This window comes from Brachionichthys hirsutus, chromosome 18 (genome assembly GCF_040956055.1).
Source record: "Brachionichthys hirsutus isolate HB-005 chromosome 18, CSIRO-AGI_Bhir_v1, whole genome shotgun sequence".
In the NCBI taxonomy this organism is placed as follows: Eukaryota; Metazoa; Chordata; class Actinopteri; order Lophiiformes; family Brachionichthyidae; genus Brachionichthys; species Brachionichthys hirsutus.
Window position 1 is genome coordinate 1,167,134 of NC_090914.1, and position 23,522 is coordinate 1,190,655.

General features: G+C 52.4%; 3 protein-coding genes across 3 annotated transcripts; 1 reads left to right on the forward strand and 2 right to left on the reverse strand.

Annotated features, from left to right (window-relative positions):
- Positions 1–5,274: 5,274 nt before the first annotated feature.
- On the reverse strand, positions 5,275–14,416 carry setd3 (SET domain containing 3, actin histidine methyltransferase). Its single transcript, XM_068751883.1, has 13 exons — positions 14,366–14,416; positions 12,207–12,326; positions 11,439–11,531; positions 11,169–11,317; positions 10,999–11,071; positions 10,518–10,774; positions 9,389–9,447; positions 9,006–9,120; positions 8,859–8,933; positions 8,478–8,644; positions 7,841–7,926; positions 7,315–7,475; positions 5,275–7,203 (listed from the first exon to the last, which is right to left on the reverse strand). Exons 2-13 carry the CDS (start codon positions 12,307–12,309, stop codon positions 6,784–6,786), a joined length of 1,758 nt encoding a protein of 585 aa, XP_068607984.1. The 5' UTR covers positions 12,310–12,326; positions 14,366–14,416; the 3' UTR covers positions 5,275–6,783.
- Positions 14,417–14,995: 579 nt separating this feature from the next.
- Positions 14,996–19,234, forward strand: hhipl1 (HHIP-like 1). Its single transcript, XM_068752023.1, has 9 exons — positions 14,996–15,265; positions 15,703–16,349; positions 16,435–16,578; positions 16,665–16,993; positions 17,402–17,528; positions 17,844–17,989; positions 18,058–18,139; positions 18,458–18,540; positions 18,620–19,234. Exons 1-9 carry the CDS (start codon positions 14,996–14,998, stop codon positions 19,144–19,146), a joined length of 2,355 nt encoding a protein of 784 aa, XP_068608124.1. The 3' UTR covers positions 19,147–19,234.
- An 820-nt stretch (positions 19,235–20,054) lies between these two features.
- Positions 20,055–21,204, reverse strand: cox8a (cytochrome c oxidase subunit 8A). The gene is made up of 2 exons (XM_068752306.1): positions 21,019–21,204; positions 20,055–20,301 (listed from the first exon to the last, which is right to left on the reverse strand). Exons 1-2 carry the CDS (start codon positions 21,133–21,135, stop codon positions 20,206–20,208), a joined length of 213 nt encoding a protein of 70 aa, XP_068608407.1. The 5' UTR covers positions 21,136–21,204; the 3' UTR covers positions 20,055–20,205.
- Positions 21,205–23,522: the final 2,318 nt, after the last annotated feature.

Below are 23,522 nucleotides of genomic sequence, written 5' to 3' on the forward strand. Positions count from 1 at the left end.
AAACACACAAACACACAAACAAACACCATATTAATAATTAATCACTTGAACTTATTATTTTTTTTTTTTTTACATGACACGCTGCTACGCGCACGGGGGATATTTTACTGTCAATGTTTGCGTTAATCCAAATCTAGAAATAATAATCTGCAACCACGGAACGTGGAGCTTCGGGATTCATGCACGCGAAAAAATATCGTGAAAGAAATAATTAAAATGAAATAGAAACAGGCCGTGAGGAGTCTACTTTATGTATCCAATAATAAGTGCTCTGATCCTTTATTTTATTATTGATGAATTTTATCTGTTAAAAACTGCGACATAAATACAGTTCATGAAAATATCAAACTTTTAACTGAAGCGAGAGACGCAGATAATTCATGAGAACTAAATCGAATTATTTTTATTAGCGTTGTGAAATCGAGCCGCTCGTCGGGAATGATCGATTTCTGAACATTATTTTAGCAGTAAAATTTGTAAAAGTATTTTTAAAATGTGATTTAATAAAAAAAAAGAAACAAATAAAGCAGACAAATAAAAACGCCACGACTCGATCAACTGTCGGGACCGACGCGCTTCTTCTTCCAGCTTTAGGAAAGGACAAAACGCGAGGACATCCGTCCATCCAAAACGCGAGGACATCCGTCCATCCACGATTACAAACCAAAACAATTATTAAAGTAACTTAAGGCCTTTCTTTCATTTCGCCATTCTTTTTTTTTAAAGCACTTCGTCAAACTTTCTGCTCCAAGTTTGAAATATTCACATTTCCACGCGCTGATCGAACGTCCTTCGTGAGAAGTGAAGTGTCTTCCCGTGGCGCTCGGGGGACACGCCTCGCTGTCCTCTGGACTTACCTGTTGTCTCTCTCTGGGACAGGTGCTGCGGCTTCCCTTGCTTGCGTCGGGACATCGTCCCGGCATCTACTCTGGCATCGCCCGGAGAGCAGCGCTGGATGGTCGGCTCTCCTCCTCCTGCTCCTCCTGCTCCTCCGGGACACCGACTCTCCCAAACCGGTCGCTGGCGGACCAAACGTCCCCCTCGGGTGACCCTCCACGCCCCCCCGCCCCCACCGCCCCAGCCGGCTCTGCTGCGTCGGAGGTCGGTGAAGATGTCGCGCTCCGCTCGTCCTCGGTCACAGAGATGGGCAGGGAGGATAGTCCGACTCTGTGCGCGTCGTCTTCACATCATCTGGGAGCGTGGGGAGGTGCGGGGGGGCCGGAGCGGGGGGGGGGGGGGGGGGGGAAGCGGCACGGCGTCCACCTGACGGTCAGTCGCTACCTGCGTCCAATCTCGGACCACTCCGGAGTCCGCGCGTCCTCGTCTGGAGGAGGCAGATGAAGTGTCACCAGTTCACGCGTGGAAGTGAACACGATCCGGATCCAATGTTCTCCTCCGCACTTCTGCACCGGTCGCGTCGCGGGCACTTAGTTGATGCTTGATGCGCAGCGTCCGGCGGCCACGCGCGTGGGTCAGACTTTTAACTGGATGAACCAAACACGCGTAAAGTGTTGCGCTCCTCTGTGCTTCGTGCGAGCGGCAGGGTCCCGCATCCCCCGGGCTGCTCGCGGCTCTGTGCGGGTCTGTGCGGGTCTGTGCGGGACGCTGCGGGTCTGTGCGGGTCTGTGCGGGTCGCTTCGGCTCTGTGCGGGTCTGTGCGTGTCCGTGCGGCTCTGTGCGGGTCTGTGCGTGTCCGTGCGGGTCGCCGCGGCTCTCCGGCTTCTGCGACGGCAGAAAACTCAAGTTCAAGTGCGGACGTGACGTTCAGTCTGTGGTGAGGAGGGAGAGTGGCGACTGAAGAGCACTGGGGGCGACTAGTGGTGGCTTTCACACACACACACACACACACACACACACACACACACACGCACGCACGCACGCACGCACGCACCATTAGCACAACCTCTCGGGCGCGCAGACCGCAGTGGTCTGATTGACTTAGTCTTTGCAGGAGTTCAATCAATAGTAATGAGCTTTATTCAGTTTAATTTCTACCTGGGGGGGGGGGGGGGTCGTCGTCTGGTCACTCCCCACACGTTGGACTGCGTGGCTTCTCACGGGTCATTACTCGCGTTATTGTTTATGATAGCCAGTAATTATGAAATATGACACGTGAGAATGACACGACCAGAATGACGTCATTTCCGTGTTCTTGTGTGAACATTTTGTGTGGACCATGGTCTGTTATCAAAAAAATAAAATATTCAGGGCATTTGATGGAAGGCACCTTACAGCTACTGTATTCAGATTTGCAAAATAAATTGCAAACCATGAAATAAAAATGACAAATTTTTATTTCAAAAAACTAGAAAACATGAAGCTGAATTAAGAGTTCCTTCTTGGTATTGAAACGGCGCAACGGGGTTCAGACAAAGTTCAGTTCTGTTCATCAAACTGCTGGAACGTTCAGGTGTTTCAGGTCTGTTACCCGAGTTACCCGAGTTACCCGAGTTACCCGAGTTAGACGAGTTACCGGTTTCTGATCAGAACAGTATTGATCCACATCCACAAGTGACGTTGCGGTGACGCGGGTTTCACCAAATGAAGGAAACGAACTTCAGGTCTGAGTGACAGAAAATCTGTAAAATGATCAAATCTAAAAATATATAATTTAGCAGTTAATAAAGGAAAACTAAACTATTGATGAGCTGACAACAGATCAGCTCTCAGGATCCATGACGTCATCGTCACCTGTCAAAGAGTGAATCTTTTTAGTTCCGTTCGGGATAATGAAAAGCAGAAAGTCAAATGGTTTCGAGCTCTTTGTACCCAAATCGTGATGCAACAGCGCCCTCTGCTGGTCATCCGCTGCTACATGCAAGCAAGGAGCCTGTTCCCATTGTGTGTGTGTGTGTGAGAGAGAGAGAGTGTGAGGACACAAGCGTTACAAGACAGTTTTATGCACCATTGTTAGAAACCTTTACTTGCGAGTGTGGCGCCGCAATTTGCTTGCCAAACTGAAATTCTTACCAAAAATAGACTCATGGGCGGTCTCCAAGCCGTCCAGCCGTGACAGAGAAACCAGACTTTGATGGTTTGGAGGAGAGACAGGGACTATATCGGTAGAAGGATGCTGAGGATGGACCTGCCAGGGAACAGGACTAGAGGTCGACCCAGGAGAAGATATCTGGACGTAGTCTGTTCCGACAGGTCTCAGTCGTGAAGATTTCATGAACTCCTTCAGCACCAAAACCGAATCTATTAGGGACGACATTCATCAGCATCCGCCTTTGCGTGGCATTGACCCCTCCCTGAGCGATGGAAGTAGAGATACGACTGTTACTCGTGATAGTTACTTGGGTAGTTTCACCCCCATTAACTTGCAGCAACACAGAAGTTTCAGTCCCAGATAAAGCACGCTTCAAGGACTGCGTTCTTTCACCTTCGGAATATTTCAAAGGGCAGGCACGTACTAACCCGAAAAGATGCAGTCAAATTTGTCCCTGTTTCTGTGACTTCCAGACTGGACTACTGCAACTCCTTCCTGTCCGGCTGCTCCAAAAGCTCTATTAAACATCTCCAGCTGATCCAGAACGCAGCAGCTCGTGTTCTGACAGGAACCAGACATTAGCATTCATAGTTTTATACATCTTGTTTTTGTCTGCTCCTGCTCTGTCTCTCTATCACTTCAGGTTTCTGCCTGTTAAAGGGACGTTTTTCCTTGCCTCCGTCTCCAAGGTTCTTGCTCTTGCGGGTCAACTTGGGTTTTGTCTCTCCCTGCTAATCCTGTAAAGTGCCTCGAGATGACTTCCTGTTGTGATCTGGTGCCGTAGAAATAAAACCGAATTGAATGAGGGAGGACATGAGAGCGGCTGGCGTTGGGGAGGACGATGCAAAGGACAGGGTGAAGCGGCGACTGTTGGGTTGCTGTGGCGACGCCAACCTTCCCATCTGGGAAGCGGTTTGATCCTCGGCGTGATTATAGGCAACTTTAAACGTGCCAAAGCAAATCTCATCGGAGCTCATCGGCTTCCCGACATCCTCGTTCCTCCACCTCCACCTCCACCTCGCTGGTCATCCTCCCGGTGACGGTAGGACGACCTGTCAGGAGACGTCGCCGGGAGGACAGCGGTGACACAATCAGCTCAGCTCAGATCACGCACACACACACACACACACACACACACACACACACACACACACACACACACACACACACACACGCCCTGCTGACCAGCGAGCGATGAAGAGGCCCAGTGTCTGTGTCCCACCTTATCTCCATCAGACCTCCCAGCCCTGACCCAGAATGTCCCGGCCCGGTGAACCTGGTGTCTGATGTGTGAGAGACGTGATGTCCTTTGGCGTGGGGGGGGGGGGGGTGGCTCTCCTGCCCAGCAGCCTGACTGTCAGGGCAAATATCCAAGGAGAGAAGAATGTCAGGATGGAGGAGGTGGTTATTTTGGCCGTTGGGGTCCTCCCTGTCTCTCCTCCAGTCCCCCCAGTCCCCCCAGTCCTCCCAGTCCCCCCAGTCCCCATGCTAATGTAGAGCACGATGCTAAACTGCAGCTCATTCCAGACGGGTCAAATGCAGGAAAGAATTTCCCCTCCAGAGGTAAAGTCTCCAAAGTTTATAAAATGTACAAGCAAACCGTGATCTCTTTGCTTCGTGTCGAGGTCGGGACGTTTAACAGGCTGACTTTGGTGGCGCTGTTGCACACATCAGATGCCCTGAGGCGACAGCGCTACCCGCTGCGCCACAGTGCTGCCCCAAAATAACTTTTTTTCCTCGTGACCATGCCCCCTGCAGGGGGGGCTGCTTCGTGTCTCTTCCACTACCGTGTCCCCGACCCTGAAACTGCTCCGTGAAGGAAGCCTCATCGCTTCTGACCTCGCTCTTCTTCCTCATCCTCAACCTCTCTGTCATTCAAGTCTTCCTCCACTCCACTCAGACCCTCCTCTTCCCCTTATTCATTCTCCTCTTCGTCATCCTCACCCTTGTCGTGCAAATATATATACACACATATACACACATATATATATATATATATATACATACATATATGAGCTCACACACCATTAACCATATTCAGAGATTAAAGGCTTTGTTTTAGAGACCCATAAATTAAGCATCTGAAGTCTCAAAACTCGATTGAACAAAAAGAAACGAGCGTGATCGATGAGGCTTCCTTCAAGAAACAGTTTCAGGGTCGGGGACGCGGTCGCCGCCCCCCCCCCTGCAGCAGAAGGAGAAGAGAGGGAGGATCCCTTTCTCTCGGGTCAAGGAGAGATTCTTGATTCACCAACGGACAGATGAAAGACACGACACGTTGCAGGTGAGAAATCAGACGCCGTTTAATCTCTGCCAGGCGGCGACGCCGCGTCTCTCTACGTCCACGGAGGCCGGAAGTACGGCGTGCAGTGAAGCGGTGGAGCGTGGCTCAGATAGCTAGCGATGCGTCTGACCGAGACGTGTGAAGCGTACGCGTGAAGCTCGCTCAATCTCTCACACACACACACACACACACACACACACACACACACACACACACACACACACACACACACACACACACACACACACACAGAGAACCTTCCACAAGTCTTTAGAAAAGCGGCGTCCAATCAGAACGTTCCAAGTAAGTCCGGCTCAAATTACACGATTCATTTAAAAATACTTTTAATGGAAAACGAGTGACGCCAAGAATCCGATGCCGAACCGGAGCGTCATGCGGTTCGACCGGGTCAGCGCCCGCCGGACGAAGACGCCACGTAGAGAGGGAACAACACGGCTTTAGAACTCCACTTCCTGCCGGCAGCACGGCGCCGTTAGGCTCGGCGTGTGCACGGCGACCGCCTCGCCCAAACACGGAACCCTCGGACCGCACTTTGGGTGCAAACCTCTAGAGTTCATAAAACGCTGGTGCCGCTGCTGCTAAAAGTCCACACCAGCCTTCAGATAGAAACGATCTGAAGACGCTGGAGCGACTGAGCTCTAATCTCTATATTCATTTCGCACTTTTTGAAGCTCTGATTCATCGTTTTTGAGTTTTTTTCCAGACGTTAAGTCGTGTTGAAATGAACAAATGAACAAACTGCGGCGCCGTCGGATCGATCGGCTTTACTACCAAAAGGTAACGGAGAGTCTTTTGTTGCCGTAGCGATGCCCGCCGGCCGCCGAGTCGCTCCTGGCGACGTCGTCAGGAAGTCACTGCGGCACACAGGTTCACCCAGAAACAGAAAACGACGGACAGACGGACAGACAGGCGGTTTGGCTGCAGGTGAACAAACGGCCGGAACGATTGTCGACACAGACTGCGCTAACCACTGAGCCAGGCCGGATTAACAGTCCGACTACATTATCATTGAACAAGTTTGTCGCGTGTCCTTTTTCATTTCTTCTTAATCTAACGTCGATGAAAGTTTCAAACTAAAACCGAGGCCAAGGTCAACCGAGGGTCACGCCGGAAGCGTCCCATCGAGGGTCACGCTTCCAGCGTCCCATCGAGGGTCACGCCGGAAGCGTCCCAATCGAGGGTCACGCCGGAAGCGTCCCAATCGAGGGTCACGCCGGAAGCGTCCCATCGAGGGTCACGCCGGAAGCGTCCCTTCGAGGGTCACGCCGGAAGCGTCCCATCGAGGGTCACTACGGAAGCGCCTGAATGGAAACCGGAGGGAACGCCATGCTGAGTCAGGACAGTCTTTTTAGCTTCTATATATATCTCTCTCTTCTGTTTTAAGGGACAAAGGGAACTGAATGGCGTCGCCGTGGCAGTAAACAGACTAAACGTCTTCTCTCTGGGGGGACGTCCTCAGTTCCACTGGACTCCTCCCCCTTCGGCCCTTCTAGGGCGGACTTCCAATTAAGTCCAGAGCTGAGTCACCGTCTTCCCTGACCTTCTCCCGACCCTCCTCTTGCTCCGACTGTCCGTGGAACTCCATATCCATTTCATACGCGGCCTCCGCCTCGCTAAGGCGCCGGCTGCGCTCCTCCAATGGGATCGCCCGGCCTTCTTCCACGTCCTCCAGCTTGCGTAACACAATGGGCAGCTTCGCGCCGGCGTCCGCGCCCTCCGTCGACGCGACGTCGCTCTCCTCGCAGCGAGGCAACGGCGCCCCGGCCTCCAGCTTCTCCTGGAAGTGCAGCCGTTTGTCTCGGCCGCAAGCCGAAGCGTTTTCCAGGATCTGCTTCTCCGCCAGGCGGAGCTGGATCACCATGCAGGAACGGAGCGACAGATCGGGCTTCTCCAGCGTGGAGCGGTCCTCCTGCGAGACGCCGGGGCAGGGGGGGGGGGGGGGGGGCAGGGTAGATCAGAACAGATTAGACATCAATTCATGATTTCAGCTTGGAACAGAACTCGCTTTCCGCCCCCCGACCTCCGACGTGGTCTTGTAAGTCTTGAGAAGAAGAGCGGTCCGGTTCTCGAGGAAGGTCCACAGCTTGATCTCGTTCTCCCAGCTGACGGGGAAGTCGCTGTTGCCCAGGGTGGAGATCTTACTGGCCGCCTGGTCTCCAAGGAGACACTCCTTCAGCTCCTCTGAAAGCAGACGGGCTGTTAGCCTCTCAGCCAGGGGCGGGCGGCGGGGGGGGTCGTTAGGCGAGAACCAAACGGGCTGCCAGTTCCGTCGTCAGGGGAGAGATCTTGCAATGAAAGTCGGACTTCATGTGAATGCGCTCGGACCCAGCCGTGCACAACCCCGCCACGTGCGCGTTCTCTTCCATCTTGCCGCATCAATTACTAAACGGCAGCACAGACACATGAAGTATGTGCCGCTCCCCTCACGCAAATCTGCATCAATAATTCATCTGCAGATTAATTCAAGATTACGGCCCGACTACGGGAGTCAGGCCGATGAATCCTGCAACCCCCCCACATCCGTTTGCCTCCCCCCGGCGTCTTACCCTCCGTCATGCAGAAGACTCTGAGGAAGGCCAGCAGCTGGGATGAAATGGGCGGCTCATTGCAGTGCAGCGCAAAGATGCAGGACCTGCAATCGTAAAGCACAGACGGACGTTAGGATCCAGAAGCCCCGCCCGATTCTCCAGCTCCACAGCTGGACGGAGAACAAAGGCCGCTGACTTCACTCCGGCTTGCGTTTCTTAGTCTAGATGTTGTTGGAGTATCTGTGCAGTTTTCAGGGACTTCAAATATAGATTCATAGTTTGGTGTAAACTATTGGGTTTAAAGGTCCCATATTCTACCCTTTCTCCACAAGTTAACGCAGTGGAGGCACTCAGAATTATCTGTGACAGCCTTCGGTCAAAACATCAAAGACGCTGCAGGACAGCGTCCCTCATTTCTGTCTCAAACAGAAACGGTCGCAAAATGGGGAGACTCTCACACACACACACACACACGGCACGATGATCCGCCAATTATCTCAGCACGGAATAAAAATGCCCAAGCAGGGCAGCCCAGACTTCTTTTATCACCCTGCAGCGTCCTAAATCGTACTTCTATTCTATATATGATTATAAGTCTGTTATAACACGTACGCTTCTATGCTATATACGATTATAAGTGTGTTACAACACGTACGCTGGGATGCCGGCCCGAGCCAGCACCTCGGCCTTCATGGCGTAGAGCCGTTCGCTCTTACTGACGCCCAGCTTGATCTTCACTCGGTCGTGGATGTTGTCTTGGTAGAAGAAGCCATTGTGGATGACGAACTCGGCGTTCGACCTCGTGCCGTAGAAGATGTAAATCTACGGTGGGGGGGAGGGGGGGGGGGGGCATCAGTGTCAACAGCATGAAACAATCATTCTGGAATCTAATCTGGACTGAAGCGCCAAATTCACAAGACTTTTACACTTTCAGTTTGACAATTGACGTGCGATGACGATTAAAGATGATTGTGCAGGTAAGCGAAGAGGGAGGAGCTAACTGGAGGACAGCAACGTTGCCGTGGAGACGCTTCACCTGCTCGTTTTCCTTGTAGTCCTGCAGCGCCACACATTCACAGCGATCGTCTTCCAGGTTGTAGCCGGTGGTGATCTGCAGACCGAGAGTCTCAGTGGATCAGTCCACCCCCAGAGACAGTGTGTGAGCGGGGGACGGAGACATTACCAGTCCAGTGGTGTGGTTGCACATGTCCCACAGGGGGATGAGGGCCAGAGTGACCTGGCTTCCGTCCTCAGTAGGGATCTGGTTCTGGCGGGTCATCACCGAGGACACGGCCCACCTTTCACACACACAATCCTTCTGCAGCTCACACAACAGAGGATACGACACGAAACGAAGGCGAAGCGTCTAAAGGACGCGACTAGTAACCGGAGCTGAAGCGGATCGGCGATTCTGCAGCTGAAGGCCGAGTAGCGACGGAGCGTTGGGTGGCAACATGCCTGAGACGTGACGGAGGTGCACGTAAACTACAATTATTCATCCGTATGTGCAGCAGATCGAGCTGCGCACACACTTAAACACACACAAACACACACAAACACACTCACCTGTAGTCGTCAAACGTAAAGTTGTCCTTCAAGGGCAGTTTGCTCGCTGCCGGATGAGTCTGAGGATGGAGGGAAGGATGTGGATGAGAGGAAGAAAGGGGACAAGGACATGTGTGAGTGCGTGAGTGCGTGAGCGTGTGAGTGTGTGAGAGTGTGAGTGTGTGAGTGTGTGAGAGTGTGAGAGTGTGTGTGTGAGTGAGTGTGTATGTTAGTGAGTGTGTGTGAGTGTGTGTGTGTGTGCGTGTGTGAGAGTGTGTGTGTGCGTGTGTGAGAGCGTGTGAGAGCGTGTGAGAGCGTGTGTGTGTGAGTGTGTGAGTGTGTGTGTGAGAGCGTGTGAGAGTGTGTGTGTGAGTGAGTGTGTATGTTAGTGAGTGTGTGTGAGTGTGTGAGAGCGTGTGAGAGCGTGTGTGTGTGAGTGTGTGTGTGTGTGTGAGAGTGTGTGTGTGCGTGTGTGAGAGCGTGTGAGAGCGTGTGTGTGTGTGTGTGTGAGCGTGTGAGTGTGTGTGAGTGTGTGTGTGAGTGTGTGTGTGAGAGCGTGTGAGAGCGTGTGAGTGTGAGAGCGTGTGAGAGCGTGTGTGTGTGTGTGTGTGTGAGTGTGTGTGTGAGTGTGTGTGTGTGCTCCTCGCTCCATTCCAACATACATCACTCAAAAAAAAAACACGCATCAAATTCAAAAGTCTGCTTAAAAGCTAAAAACAGGAAACGGCTCCGGGCATCAGGGGACACGAGCCGTGCCGGATCCGGATCCGGAGCCACGTCGGTCTCCAACGGTCTCCGGATCTGATAGACGTTATGACTGATCTGCATCCACATAAAAAAAAAAATCAGTCACACGGGATGTCTTCAAGGGCTTGCATCAAGGACGGACGCCCAGTTTGTGAGACACGAGGAGACACGTCCAACTACGCTGCTCGCTCGACTCCGTGAGTCGTGCGTCGCCCGACCGGGCTGCAGGAACGACCTCGTTTGACGAGGACACTGAAGTTGCACCGAAGCAGACGTAAACGATCCACAAGGACTTGGATTGGACGGACGGACGGACGGACGGACATCGACACCGCGGGGAACAAATGCTCCCCGACTTTGTTCCTTTTTCTGGACTCACTTACAGATTGGTGCGTCCACATACCTGGAACAGCTTGTAGAAGTAGGCGTACTGGCGTGCCGTGTTCTTGTACTGGTTGAGAATGTCCTGCATGGCCTGCGTGCCCAGCAGCAGCTGCACCTCGGCCTGCTGGCAGTACAGCGGGGTGTCGTATTCCTGGGGAAGGCTGCGGATGTACGGCAGCCAGAAGGTGTCGGGGTCGGCCCGCTCGCACAGCAGGTGGAAGGCCAGCGTCACGTTGCCCATGGCCTGCAGGATCCGGTGCTGGCTGCACAGCGGCCCTGAGGAGGGAGGGGCGGAGCTCAAAGGAGCACGAGGCCGAAATCACGCGTTGCTGAAGCCGACCGTTAAAACACGCCACAGTGACGTCATTTATACGGAGTTAAAATATAAAGATGGCGCCTCCTTTCTTTCTGGCGCTTCTCGTTTTCAGGCCCGGGACGTATCTTCATTCGGGGTTCTGTTTTACTCGCGCAGCACGCGGCGTTCGATCGTCTGTCTTTACCCAGCACAGAGTTCTGGGCCGATTCCACCGTCATTAGCATCTTCCTGGGAATCCACAGGAAGAGTTCCTCCGCCTGCAAACGCACGCACACACACACACACCGGGGTTAACCGGCCGACTTCCCGTCCACGCATCACTGTAACCGTGACTACTAAACCGGTTGAGCCCACTTTGATGTCTCTCGTGGCCCGCAGGCCGAAGCCCTCCGTCCCGAAGTTGGTGACGGTGAAGCAGTCGCAGGAGGCGCCGTTCTCCTGAGCCCAGGACATCAGGTCTGGGAAGCTGTCCTCTCTGCTGCCCTCAAAAACGGCAGACATACCTGCAAAGAGACGGGAACCGATAATCCAACCCCTAGTTACAAATCGAATTCTGCTCATCCTTAAATGAGTCGTCCGTGTTGTGGAATAAAAAGACCTAAATGGGCGTGGCCGTGTCCTCACCTTTCTGCTTCTTGCGGATTTTCTCCACCAGGCCTCTGATCTGGATGTACTCCTCCCATTCTCTACCAGCGGAGGGCGCTGCACTGCTGCATTCTGGGAAACGCACGGAGACAATCTCCTGAACTTGGTCATTCAAATCACAGCAGGGTAAATCGGGTCCAGATAACTATTTGTCACATTTGAAGCCCGAACAGAAACAAACCAGAGCAGCTCCCAGAGAGCTCAGACCTCCCCCAAGCAGCTCGCTCCCCTCCTAACTGGATCTGCACCGTCACCATGGTGATCTGGATCAGCACCAAAAGGTTCTAGATTGTTCTTGGTATCTTTAAACCATGAAAAGTAAACGTGAATCAGCTGATTTTTGAATCTATAAATGAGGTTTTCAATGTTAAAATTATTATTTATTGGCGCCATTCTGGATCCAACCCAGATGAAATTCGGTGGCGAGGTAGAGACCCCCCCCACCCCCCCCCACCCTACATGACCGTGTCAAATTCCATAAACATCGGTCAATAATCAACGGAGATATTGAGGAACACATTCTGAAGCTCCATTGACTGCAGTGTTAACGAAGATTTCAAAGTGATCCGGAATCCAGAATCTCTTCTGGATCATCACCAAAATGGAATAATCTGTTCCTCACAACAGCCTCAACAGTTCCTGGAACTTCCAGTAGGTTTTGAGTTATCCCGCTAACGAATGGACGGACGGACGAACGAATCCGGACGCTGGATCGGATGGACGAGCAGGACCGGAACAGGAACTCACTCTGCAGCAGCTCAGAGATCAGATTCATCAGCTCCTTCGGGGGCGCCACGGCGCCGGCTCCTGAACCCGACTTCTGGATCTTCACTCGACTCTTCTTCCCCATGACGACGGACAATCAGGCTGAGGAGACGAAGACGAAACGTCAGCGACGCGTCACGGAGGCACGGAGACGGCGGCCATTTCATCAACGTTAAAAACGTGAGGCGAGCAAACGCGCCTTTCATTCGCCGTGATGAGACCTGCTCAGTACAAACGGTTCAAACTCCACTAAACTGACATCCATTATGGGATGTGAAGGCAGAGCCTGCTTCAGGTCCAACCTTCATGGGAGACCAGCAACGATTACTGGTTTGACTGGTTCTGATGGATCATTTAAATCCATTTGCTCTAATCATCAACCACACAAAGAGTCCAACGCAGAATCCAACAAAGGTTAGAAAGACACGAGATGATAGGGAGACCCCCGGCCCCCGGGGCGGAGCTACGCCAGAGGGGCAGAGCTACGCCAGAGGGGCAGAGCTAGAGCTACGCCACCGGGGGCAGAGCTACGCCACCGGGGGCAGCGCTACGCCAGAGGGGCAGCGCTACGCCAGAGGGGCAGCGCTACGCCAGAGGGGCAGCGCTACGCCAGAGGGGCAGAGCTACGCCAGAGGGGCAGCGCTACGTCAGAGGGGCGGAGCTACGCCAGAGGGGCGGAGCTACGCCAGAGGGGCGGAGCTACGCCAGAGGGGCAGAGCTACGCCAGAGGGGCAGCGCTACGTCAGAGGGGCAGCGCTACGCCAGAGGGGCAGAGCTACGTCAGAGGGGCAGAACTAAAGCTACGCCAGAGGGGCAGAACTACGTCAGAGGGGCAGAACTAAAGCTACGCCAGAGGGGCAGAACTACGTCAGAGGGGCAGAGCTAGAGCTACGCCACCGGGGCAGAGCTACGCCAGAGGGGCAGAGCTACGCCAGAGGGGCAGCGCTACGCCAGAGGGGCGGAGCTACGCCAGAGGGGCAGCGCTACGCCAGAGGGGCAGAGCTACGTCAGAGGGGCAGAGCTACGTCAGAGGGGCAGAACTAAAGCTACGCCAGAGGGGCAGAGCTACGCCAGAGGGGCAGAACTAAAGCTACGCCAGAGGGGCAGAACTAAAGCTACGCCACCGGGGCAGAGCTAGAGCTACGCCACCGGGGCCATGAGGCAGGAGCCACTCCCTTGACAGCATGCCTGCCTTGAAAATATTCCTGTACTCATCAGTAAAATACAAATACTGCATTTAATATTCACTCAGCTTTGCAAATAAGGCGTCTCTTTCAACCTGTTGGATCTTGAGATGTGTAAAACAAAAGGAAAATGTTCAATTGTTCCAGAGAACCCGTTTTGTTTTAAAGCTTTTTACAGTCTGGGCCTGTTGGGCCTGCTTTCTATGGGTCACCAACACGAAGCAGGATATTATACACAACCAAAGTGGCAGATTAGCTTGTTGTACAACAAAAACCCAAAAAACAGACCGGTCACCTGAAAATCCTTATGTCCGGTGGTTTTGAGCTTCTTTGTTTTGACCTCTCACCTCTCTGAAGCGGTTTGATAATCAATAGTGGCTCATTTGAAATGTTCTGGTAATCAGAATCACTCAAGCAAATGTCAATTACTGCAGCTAAAAACAGACAAACACGCCTCGGAATTCTCCTGAATCCCACATTTTAGCTACAAATCTAATCTGAGACCGGATTACTTTCAGAAGAACAGAAGTGATCAGAACTACTGGCCAAATATTAGTGGATTTCAGGGACGAGGTTCGACAGCGATGCCCCAAGTCCAGCTGCTCCTGACCCGAACCGGCCCGGTCCGGTCCGGTTCTGTCCGGTTCGGTTCGGTTCGGGTGATCTGGGTCCGTGTAGTCACTGCAGCAGAAACAGCAAAGGCGCTGATCTGCACCTCAACTCACGGATGATCTGTTAGCTCAAGCAGCTAACCTGCTGTATCAGCCGGCTAGCTGGCTAGCTAGCTGGTGCTAGCTAGCCAGCTGTCACTCCATTCACTCAACCACGGTGACACACAACAACAACACAACAACAACACAACAACTCACAGCTGCACAAAGCGAGGCGCGTTCACTTTATCACACTTTTCTTTAACAACAGCGGCAGAATACCAGAATATCCTTCAGTGACACAAACCTTCTTCTTCTGCTTCTCCTCCTTCTTCTTCTGCTTCTCCTTCTCCTTCTGCTTCTCTTTCTTCTTCTGCTTCCGCTGCTTCTTCGTCGTCCTGCCTTCGGTGTGTTTTACCGCCCCCTACTGGAGTGGAGTGTGATTAAACACATGAATAAGCAATTTTATGTCCAGGGTTCAGCTGTGGAATCTTTTCCCAGTTTGCTTTGCCTCTTTGCTTCTTTGCCTATGATACTGTAGTATTAGTACTGTAGTACTGTTGTGTATTCTAATCCAGTGGCCTTCAAATTAAACAGGCTACGTTTGTTAAAACTCAGATTATACGAATGATTTGTGCACTCTCCATCCTTCTTTAGGCGTTCGGCTCTTTAGAAAACAACAACACATTAATCTTTGTTTGTTATTTATTTCAGACCCAGGGGGGGGGGGGGGGGGGTCTAAATCTGTGTTTTACATTTATCCACGTGGGTTGTTTAAGCAGCCATTAGTTTCCTGCCGTCCACGCGTCCCTGCTGCTGCGTCACCGGTAAACAAAGGACACAGCTGACCGTGACGTCAGAGGAGGGACATTCCGGGGGATGAGTGGAGTCGGGACAAAGTCCAGACAGGAAGCTTGTTCTTCCCCGAGCTCCAACAATGCGGCGGCTGTCCCTCTGGCCGATGGGGGTCTTCTCCGTGTTCCTGTTGAGTCCCGGACCCGTCCTGCCGCACCCGCAGTGCCTGGACTTCCGGCCCCCCTTCCGCCCAGTGAGGGAGCTGCAGCTCTGTGTCATGTACAGGGAGTTCGGCTGCTGTGATCACGACAAGGACCAGAAGCTCATGTCGAAGTACTACCAGATTATCAATCGCTTGGATGACAGCGGATACGCCAGCTGCGCTGCGTCCGTCCTGGAGCTACTCTGCCAGGTAGGGCGCGTGGACAAAGGTCGCTTGTCTTCAGCCAGTAGGGGACCGGTGTGGTCAAAGCAGCAGGACGATGTGTCCTGTATGAGGACACAATGGTCAAAGATAGTCTCTCTCTCTCTCTCTCTCTCTATCTCTCTCTGTGTTTATTATGTGTGTGTGCGTTATTTGAACGGAATATTCTCATTTAAAATGTGATGAAAACGCTTCGAATGAGTGGGTGAAGTTGGGCGGGGGGTGGGGGGGGGCAGCTCGGCTCCCAGCCTCCTTCACTCCGGGGCCACGCTGAATGCGGTTTGGCACCGCCCGGGATGCAGGTCCCTCTCCTCTTTAGCTCGTGTAACGCAGCGTCCGAGGTCACCCTAAATGACCTCGGGGCCTCTCCTGAGTCTCCAGCTGCGTTGCCCCCCCCCCCTCCTCACTTCTCTTCCTCTGCCCAGGAATGCTCTCCCTACGCAGCTCACCTCTTCGATGCCGAAGACCCGAGCACCCCGCTCAGGACCATTCCTGGCCTCTGCCCCGACTACTGCGCCCAGTTCTGGAAGGCGTGCCGTTCCACTGTCGCGCACCTCACCGATGACCCAAACGTAATCGGCGTGGTGGACGATCGAGCGAAGCTGTGCGCGCAGCTGGAGCTGGACGACGCCGACTACTGCTACCCGCGGCTGCTCAGCGACCGGCGGCTCACCGGGGGCCTGGGCCGCGTCCAGTCCGACCGGCGCGGCTGCCTGCAGCTCTGCCTGGAAGAGGTGGCCAACGGCCTGCGCAACCCGCTGGCCCTGGCGCACGCTGGCGACGGCACCCACAGGTTCTTCGTGGCGGAGCAGCGCGGCTTGGTGTGGACGTACCTCCCGGATCGCGCCCGACTGGAGAGGCCCTTTTTGAACATCAGCGACGCGGTGCTGACGTCATCGTGGGAAGGCGACGAGAGAGGCTTTCTGGGACTCGCCTTTCACCCCGAGTACAAATACAACGGGAAACTGTACGTGTATTACTCCGTGGAGGTGGGCTTGGAAGAGAGGATCCGGATCAGTGAGTTCCGCGTGTCGGCGAATGACGTGAACGTGGCGGACCATCGCTCGGAGCGGTAGGCACGCACGCACGCACGCACGCACGTGGTCTGAGACTTCTCAGAACAGAAGTTTAACCTCGAAGCATTTGTTCGTGCCCAGAGTTATCCTGGAAGTCGATGAACCGGCATCGAACCACAACGGGGGGCAGCTTCTGTTTGGGGTCGACGGCTACCTGTACGTCTTCACGGGAGACGGCGGGATGGCAGGAGATCCGTTTGGAAGACATGGGAACGGGCAGAACAAGTGAGACCCTGCACAGGAGGGCTCTGAAGCCGGACCCGCAGCTTTTGGCTTCACGTGCTTTCTCCCGATTTGCCACGTTGCCTTAGGTCGGCTCTCCTGGGCAAGGTTCTCCGCATCGACGTGGACGGGAACGAGAAAGGCCCCCCGTACAGCATCCCCCCCGACAACCCCTTCATCCGCGAACCGGGAGCCCGCCCGGAGGTTTACGCGTTCGGCGTCCGCAATATGTGGAGGTGTTCCGTGGACCGCGGCGACCCGGTCACCAGAGAGGGCAAGGGGCGCGTGTTCTGCGGCGACGTGGGTCAGAACAAGTTCGAAGAGATCGACATCATTGAGAAAGGCCAGAACTACGGCTGGAGAGCCAGAGAGGGCTTTTCCTGCTACGACAAGAAGCTGTGCGCCAACAGCTCCCTCGGTGAGTCGCGCCGTGCAAGCGAAACGCGTTGACGCAGACGGCAACTATCATCTGGGTCGGATCCAGAATGGAGTCAGCAACAAATATTTAATTTTAACATTAAAACCCCATTTACAGATTAAAAATCAGTTACAAATACACATCAACTCTGATTCACTTTTACTTTTCAGCATTTTACAAAAACAAATGTCTGCACAAAACTCTCGCGGGCCACAAAAAATAACATGGCGGGCCACATTGGCCCCCGGGCCTTGAGTTTGACACATATGGTCTAAAATAATGTCATCTTTTGCGTAAAGACGGCCGTGTGAAAAAGACTTGGGGGATAATGGAGGTGAAGAAATAAAGCTCTAGACCAGCAGCAGAGCAGGAGCTGAAACCAGTGACGGTACTGGTTCTGTTCCACAGGCGACGTTCTGCCCATTCACGCGTACCCGCACAAGGTGGGGAAGTCCGTGATCGGCGGCTACGTGTACCGGGGCTGCGAATACCCCAACCTGAACGGCATGTACATTTTTGGAGACTTCATGAGCGGGTAAGGCCCGATCTCGTAAATATAACAGGTTCTTTTTGTTTTTGCATGTGCAGATGCAAGATGGCCTCTTTTTATTCAGTGATTCTCTTCTTAGAATATCTTATGTAGATATTGAAGCGTGGAAAAATGCTGATTCAGGCAGTAATAAAATAAAGATCATTTTGCCCAAGGGGGTACTTTGAGTGAAAAATTATTCTGTATTATTATTAGAACCGTCTCCAGCCTGCTTTTTTTTTTATATCTCATTTCATTCTTACGCCATCTTTGTGGCCTTTTCTCACTCGTCCTCGTGGATTAAAGAGTTTCCTCTTCCAGGCGTTTGATGAGTCTCCGGGAGGACGCCAGCACGGGGCGGTGGAAGCACAGCGAGATCTGCATGGGGCAGGGCCGCACCTGCGAGTTCCCCGGGCTCATCAACAACTACCACCCCTACGTCATCTCCTTCGCAGAGGACGAAGCCGGTAAGACTAAGACGCTAAAGACAAAAAAAAAAGAAAAATGGCCGCTTGACGTGACGCTTTGTGTCCAGGTGCGCTGTACTTCATGTCAACCAGAACGCCGAGCGCTGCGTCAGCTTCGGGAGTCGTCTACAAAGTGGTCGATCCCTCCAGGTGAATGCTCCTCTACGTCTCGGGTTACTCAGAGCCGGGTCCCCGTGCTGACGGTATGTTTTGGGTGTGGGGTTGGTATGGTATGGTATGTATTTATTTCAGGCAATGACAAAAGCACACAAAACAAAACTACCCGTGCCACATCGCACGAGCCACATTTAAACAATAAGTAATATTCAACTCCTCCTGAGGACCTGGGGACTCCAATTGTCCACTGGTCTCTCGGGGTCCTGTGATGGACTTGTCCGAGGCGAGTCCCGACCTCCCAGGAGGGGCCGCTCTTCTAAGCAGCGGCATTTAAAACGTCTTGCTTTCCAGACGCGCTCCACCGACTCAGTGCCGCTACGACCCGCTCCCCGTCAGAGTCAGAAGTCGACTCCTCCGGTTTGTTCCTCACGAAAGTGAGTCCACTTCCAGAACACTTTTGACCTCAAGTTAAAATCCTAATTAAACATTTCACATTCCTTTTCTTCCCATTAGCTTTGATCGGCCTTAATACGCCAAACAACAACGAGCCTGAACCACAACCCACAGAGTCGTACAGCTGGCTCCAAAGGCTCATCGGACCGGCACCAAGCCCGGCGACCACCAGAGCACCCGGGCACAAAGGCCGGGGCAGGAAGAACAAGTCCAGAGGACAGGGAGCTCCCAGGGTCCATAATGGAGCCGTGAGACTGGCTGGAGACGGGCGAGGACGTCCCGACCGTGGAAGGGTGGAGGTCTTCATCGACGGGGAGTGGGGCACCGTCTGTGACGACCTGTGGGGCGTCCAGAACGCCGCCGTGGTTTGCCGCCAGCTTGGATTCTCGCGCGCTCTTAAGGCAGTCAAGAACTCAGAGTTCGGGGCCGGGAGGGGTCTTCAGATACTGTTGGACGACGTCCAGTGCGAAGGGACCGAGTCCAGCCTGCTGGGCTGCAGACACGCCGGCGTGGGGACGCACAACTGTGCTCACCACGAGGACGCCGGGGTGATCTGTGGGGACGCGGGTTCCGCTCCGGAGGTCTGAGAGTCGGGCCGATGCTAAACCCCCCCTGGGTGTACTGCAGCGGCGCTAAAGGCTAAAGACAGCGTCTTCATCAAAATAAATGTTCTAATTCCACGTTAGACACGCCTGGTAGCGCTGCAGCATCACAATCAATTAGTCTTGTGATTGAGAGGTTGCCGGTTCGACTCCCAGCCCTGCTGTTGTGTCCTTGGGCAGGTGAATGTCGGGAGGGCCGATGGCACAAATCCGTTTGATACTTTGTCCTTGGAAATGTGTTTTCAATCGGCCCGTTTGTGAATTATAAATTGACCGACGTGTTTTATTCGACGGGAACCTTTCGCGTTTGTAAATCGTGCCTTTATTTGCAGGATCTAACGTTCCTATTTGTGAATCGCTGTGCATTTGTTAAGAACATTTGGTGTTTGTAACACATTGGCAGGAACTGAACTTTGGGTTCTGCCCACTGCCCGACGTCTGCGAGGACAGAAGAGTCTTCCTGCGACTGAATCAATGAAAGATGGCCGACGACTCAGGTTCAAGTCAATTCATCCAAACAGCAACTTCGTCTGTTTCCGTTACATTTTGAGGTGATAGATGTTTCCGTGCAGCCTCCGTCGTCCACTCCGGGGGCGTGGCTCCGGCACCCGGACACCCTTCAGGTCAGAACACAACTCCGGGTCCCTCCCTTCCAGAAAGAAGCAGCCGTTCTTGATGTCGGGTGGTGACGTGGAGGAGGCGGGACTTCTGCGCTTCATCGGTCGAGTTGACTTCCTTTGAACTGGCATCTTTTTTTTTCTCAACTGCTTGACAGCCGCGACGAAATCACGCGAGACGTGAGGACATCGAATTGAGACACTTTCAACTCCTCTACGTAAAAAATTAAATAAGTCCAATCTTTATCAAAAGACAAAAATATGCACAACAACATATAACTGTGCAAACATTTTATGACACGCTTTAGGGGGAACACACAGAACGCGTCTGAAGAGGCTGAAGAGCGCAGGAGACGCAGACGTCTTCTCTCCGTGCCGCCGGACATCACGATGGTGGTTCCAGCCCGTCAGCGGAGACGCGCAGGCTCTACTCTCTGCTCTTGTAGTCCTCCAAATGGGACAGGATCCATCCGGACGGGCCCAGGATGGCCACAGCGAACACGCTGATACCAATGACGGTTTCCTAGGCAACCAAACAGAGGCGTCAGGCAATTCCTTTGAAATGAATGCAGATCCTGGGCATGCTCTTTTCAAGACTCTGGCCACAGCACCAGGACGCTGCCTCCCCCGTCCATTTTCCCTTGGGGGGGGGCACCTGGCTAATTTTACGCTAGGCAACAAACAAATGTGAGAAACGTGTGTGTCATCACGCCGAGATAAACCTCTTCCTGAGACAACGGTTACAGAGAAAGGCCTTTTCAGTGACCCTGCTGCGTAGAGACATTTTGATTTTTAGTCCTGCTCATCTGCTACTTCATGGAAACACGGATCTGGAACCGGTTCGTTCAGTCCTCAGTGATCCTGGAGATACAACCAAAGTCACTAAAATCACGACTCAGACCAGGGCTGGGAGGAACGCAGGTGGTGAGAGGTGAAAGGTGAAATCCTTATCTCTCTCTCTCTCTCTCTCTTTTCTGCTTCAATAGCAGGTCTGTGCTTTATGGCTAACTGTGCATTAGCTCGGGTCTGTTTTGGCTCGGATTGGTTAAAACAAACCTCCTTTGACAGCAATACGTGACAAGATGAAATAGTTAAACTCAAATTCGTGATTTGGGTTCTTCGTTCAGGTTCGAGCTTGTCTTTTACGCGGCTGCTGGTCTTGACCTCGTCAGCCAAGGACGGCTAATGTTTGCTAGCTAGGAGCCAGTTCAGCATGAGGCTCACGGATCGGACCACTTACCAACGGGCCGACCGTGTCCTTGGCCGGCTTGGTGTAAATGCTGGCCCTCTGACAGACGGCGCGTGCCCGGAGGACGGGAGCAGCACGGCGGGCGACGGTCCTCAACAGCAGCGGCATGCTAGCGTGCGACAGCAGGAAGCTCCGTTCTCGTTACGGGAGAGAAGCAGCGAGCGGATATGAGCAAAGGCCGCTTCCGCTTCTCTCGTTGTGTGATTGGCCGCTGGTAAACCAGACAGAAGGCGCATTACCGCCATCTAGCGGCCGGTGTCTGCAGCTGCAGCGCCTCCACCAAACGGACTGCAGAGTGGAACAGGACACACACACGCACACACACGCACACACACGCACACACACACACACACACACACACACGCCCCTCAGCATCCATCCAGATGCAGAATGTGCCCTTTGTCTTTTTTTTAATTCAAATATCATTTCGAAGGTAGAGAAGCGTTTAGAGAGCACAAACCTCCACCAAGCAGCTCGTTCCCCTTGTAATTGGATGCGCGGCATAAATTATCGTCTTATTTATTATTTAATTTACATTTTTAGATTCAATGACCATAAAACATTCACATTGACATTAGTTCAGTAGTCAGAAGGCAGGAATTATCCACATCACAGTGCCGATTACAGACGCCACACTTTGCAATCGCGCCTGTTTGTATGACGAACAGAGCGTAGCTGCTGCTCGCGCCCCCCAGCAGCAGTTTGGGTGAGGTCTATCTGATGAAGTGTTAGGGTTAGGGTTAGAGGATGACGATGGAGATGAAATTATCCATCAACGTGACCGTGGTGTCCGTAAGTGATGGGACACGCCAGTACGAGCGGAGTACATCGAGAAGGAAGATGTCAATAACACAAAGCCTTCCAGAGGCAGAACTACTATGTCTGAGTTTATGTACGTGTATCTGTAAGGTACAATTACTGTATAAAGTGTCTACGTACCATCAAACATCCTCCTCTCTTATTTTTTTCTTTTCAAATACAAATAAAAAAACAAGACACTCTTGCACTGCTAACTCATGAGGGAAAGGACAAAAAAGAAACTCTGTACTGAATACGTCGTTCCCATGGTTACATAGCTTCACTAATATCTCACAGTTTACCAGCCACTTCCTGGTCTGTGGCTGTCAGACAAATAGTCCGAGCTCCTCCCTCAGGAATCTTACAGGAAGAAGACGGACCGACGGACGGATATTCATCTCTGTACCCACAGAGTTTACAGTTTGGGTTGCTTCATCAATATCAACAGGGAAGACTTGCTTTTATGAAATTAAAACAAAATGAATGGAAAATAAATGTTAGTGACGTTGATATTGCGCTGCATATAAATATATATATAATTAGTATATATAGTATAAGTATCAGTCTTCACACCTTCCACACGCTAATAAAAAGCCATCTTTTCTTTGCCCGATTCTCAGATTTCCTGAATAAATCAATTAAAGTCTCTCATGGCCTCCAACCAAAAGAAACATCATTGAGTCAAACTTCATCTGCCACCAGCGGCGCTGTGGCTGGTTTCACTGCTGGGGCTCAAGCAGCAGCAGCAGCAGCAGCAGCAGCAGCAATGAAGCGTTAATAACATCTGGAACATCTGGAAAACATCAGACTTAAAGCTGAACTTGGAGCAGACAAATAATCGAGGGCCCGGTCCGCTGCTCAGCATCATCTCTGGAGCGGCTGCGGGAACGAAGCTTCTCCGCTCTCCAGCTGTCCATCCCATCAGCAGCTGCTTCCTATTGAGAAACATAAAAAAACGTACGCAAACTACGTCGAGATATGAGGACGCATTTATGGCCGCGGCGTGGAAATCAAAGGCAACAACGCAAAAAAGATAAAAAATAATAGCAAAGAATGTCCTTCAAGGAGGAGTCGAGCTCAGGATACGATAGCGATAGCGCTAACGAAACACAAGGACTGGAGCTTAGAGGAAACGCGCTAATAGAATTAGCTTCTCTATACAAGCAGGTGAAACTGTCATCACTTTGGCTTCGCCGCGTTTTCGCAGGAGTCGCCCATCCATCCATTTGACCTCCATCGTCTCGTCCAAGGTCACGGGTGGAGCCGGAGCCTATCCCGGCATGGCTACGGGCGAGAGGCGGGTTACACCCCGGACAAGGCGCCAGTTCATCGCATGGGCGGTGTGAATCGTATACAGAACTATATGTCTGAATGATATTTGCAACCGTGCAGTACTATTTGGAGTAATATTGTAGTACTGTCCATCCTGGAAGACAATCGAGAATTCACAAGTGCTATCAGCAAAACTCCGAAGACGCTGCTGACAGAGAACCGTTAGCATGTTAGCTTTGTTGAGTGACAAGATATTCAAAACAAAAAGTTTGTAAAAAATAAAATGAAAGTCTTTGGAATCCTGAAGTCTTGCTCAGCAGCTACAGGAAGACTATGCAGGAAGCATACCTACTATGAAGTGGGAGCTAAAACAAAAAACATGTTCCAAGAAACATTTATCTGCACCACGCAGCCCATTGCTGCAG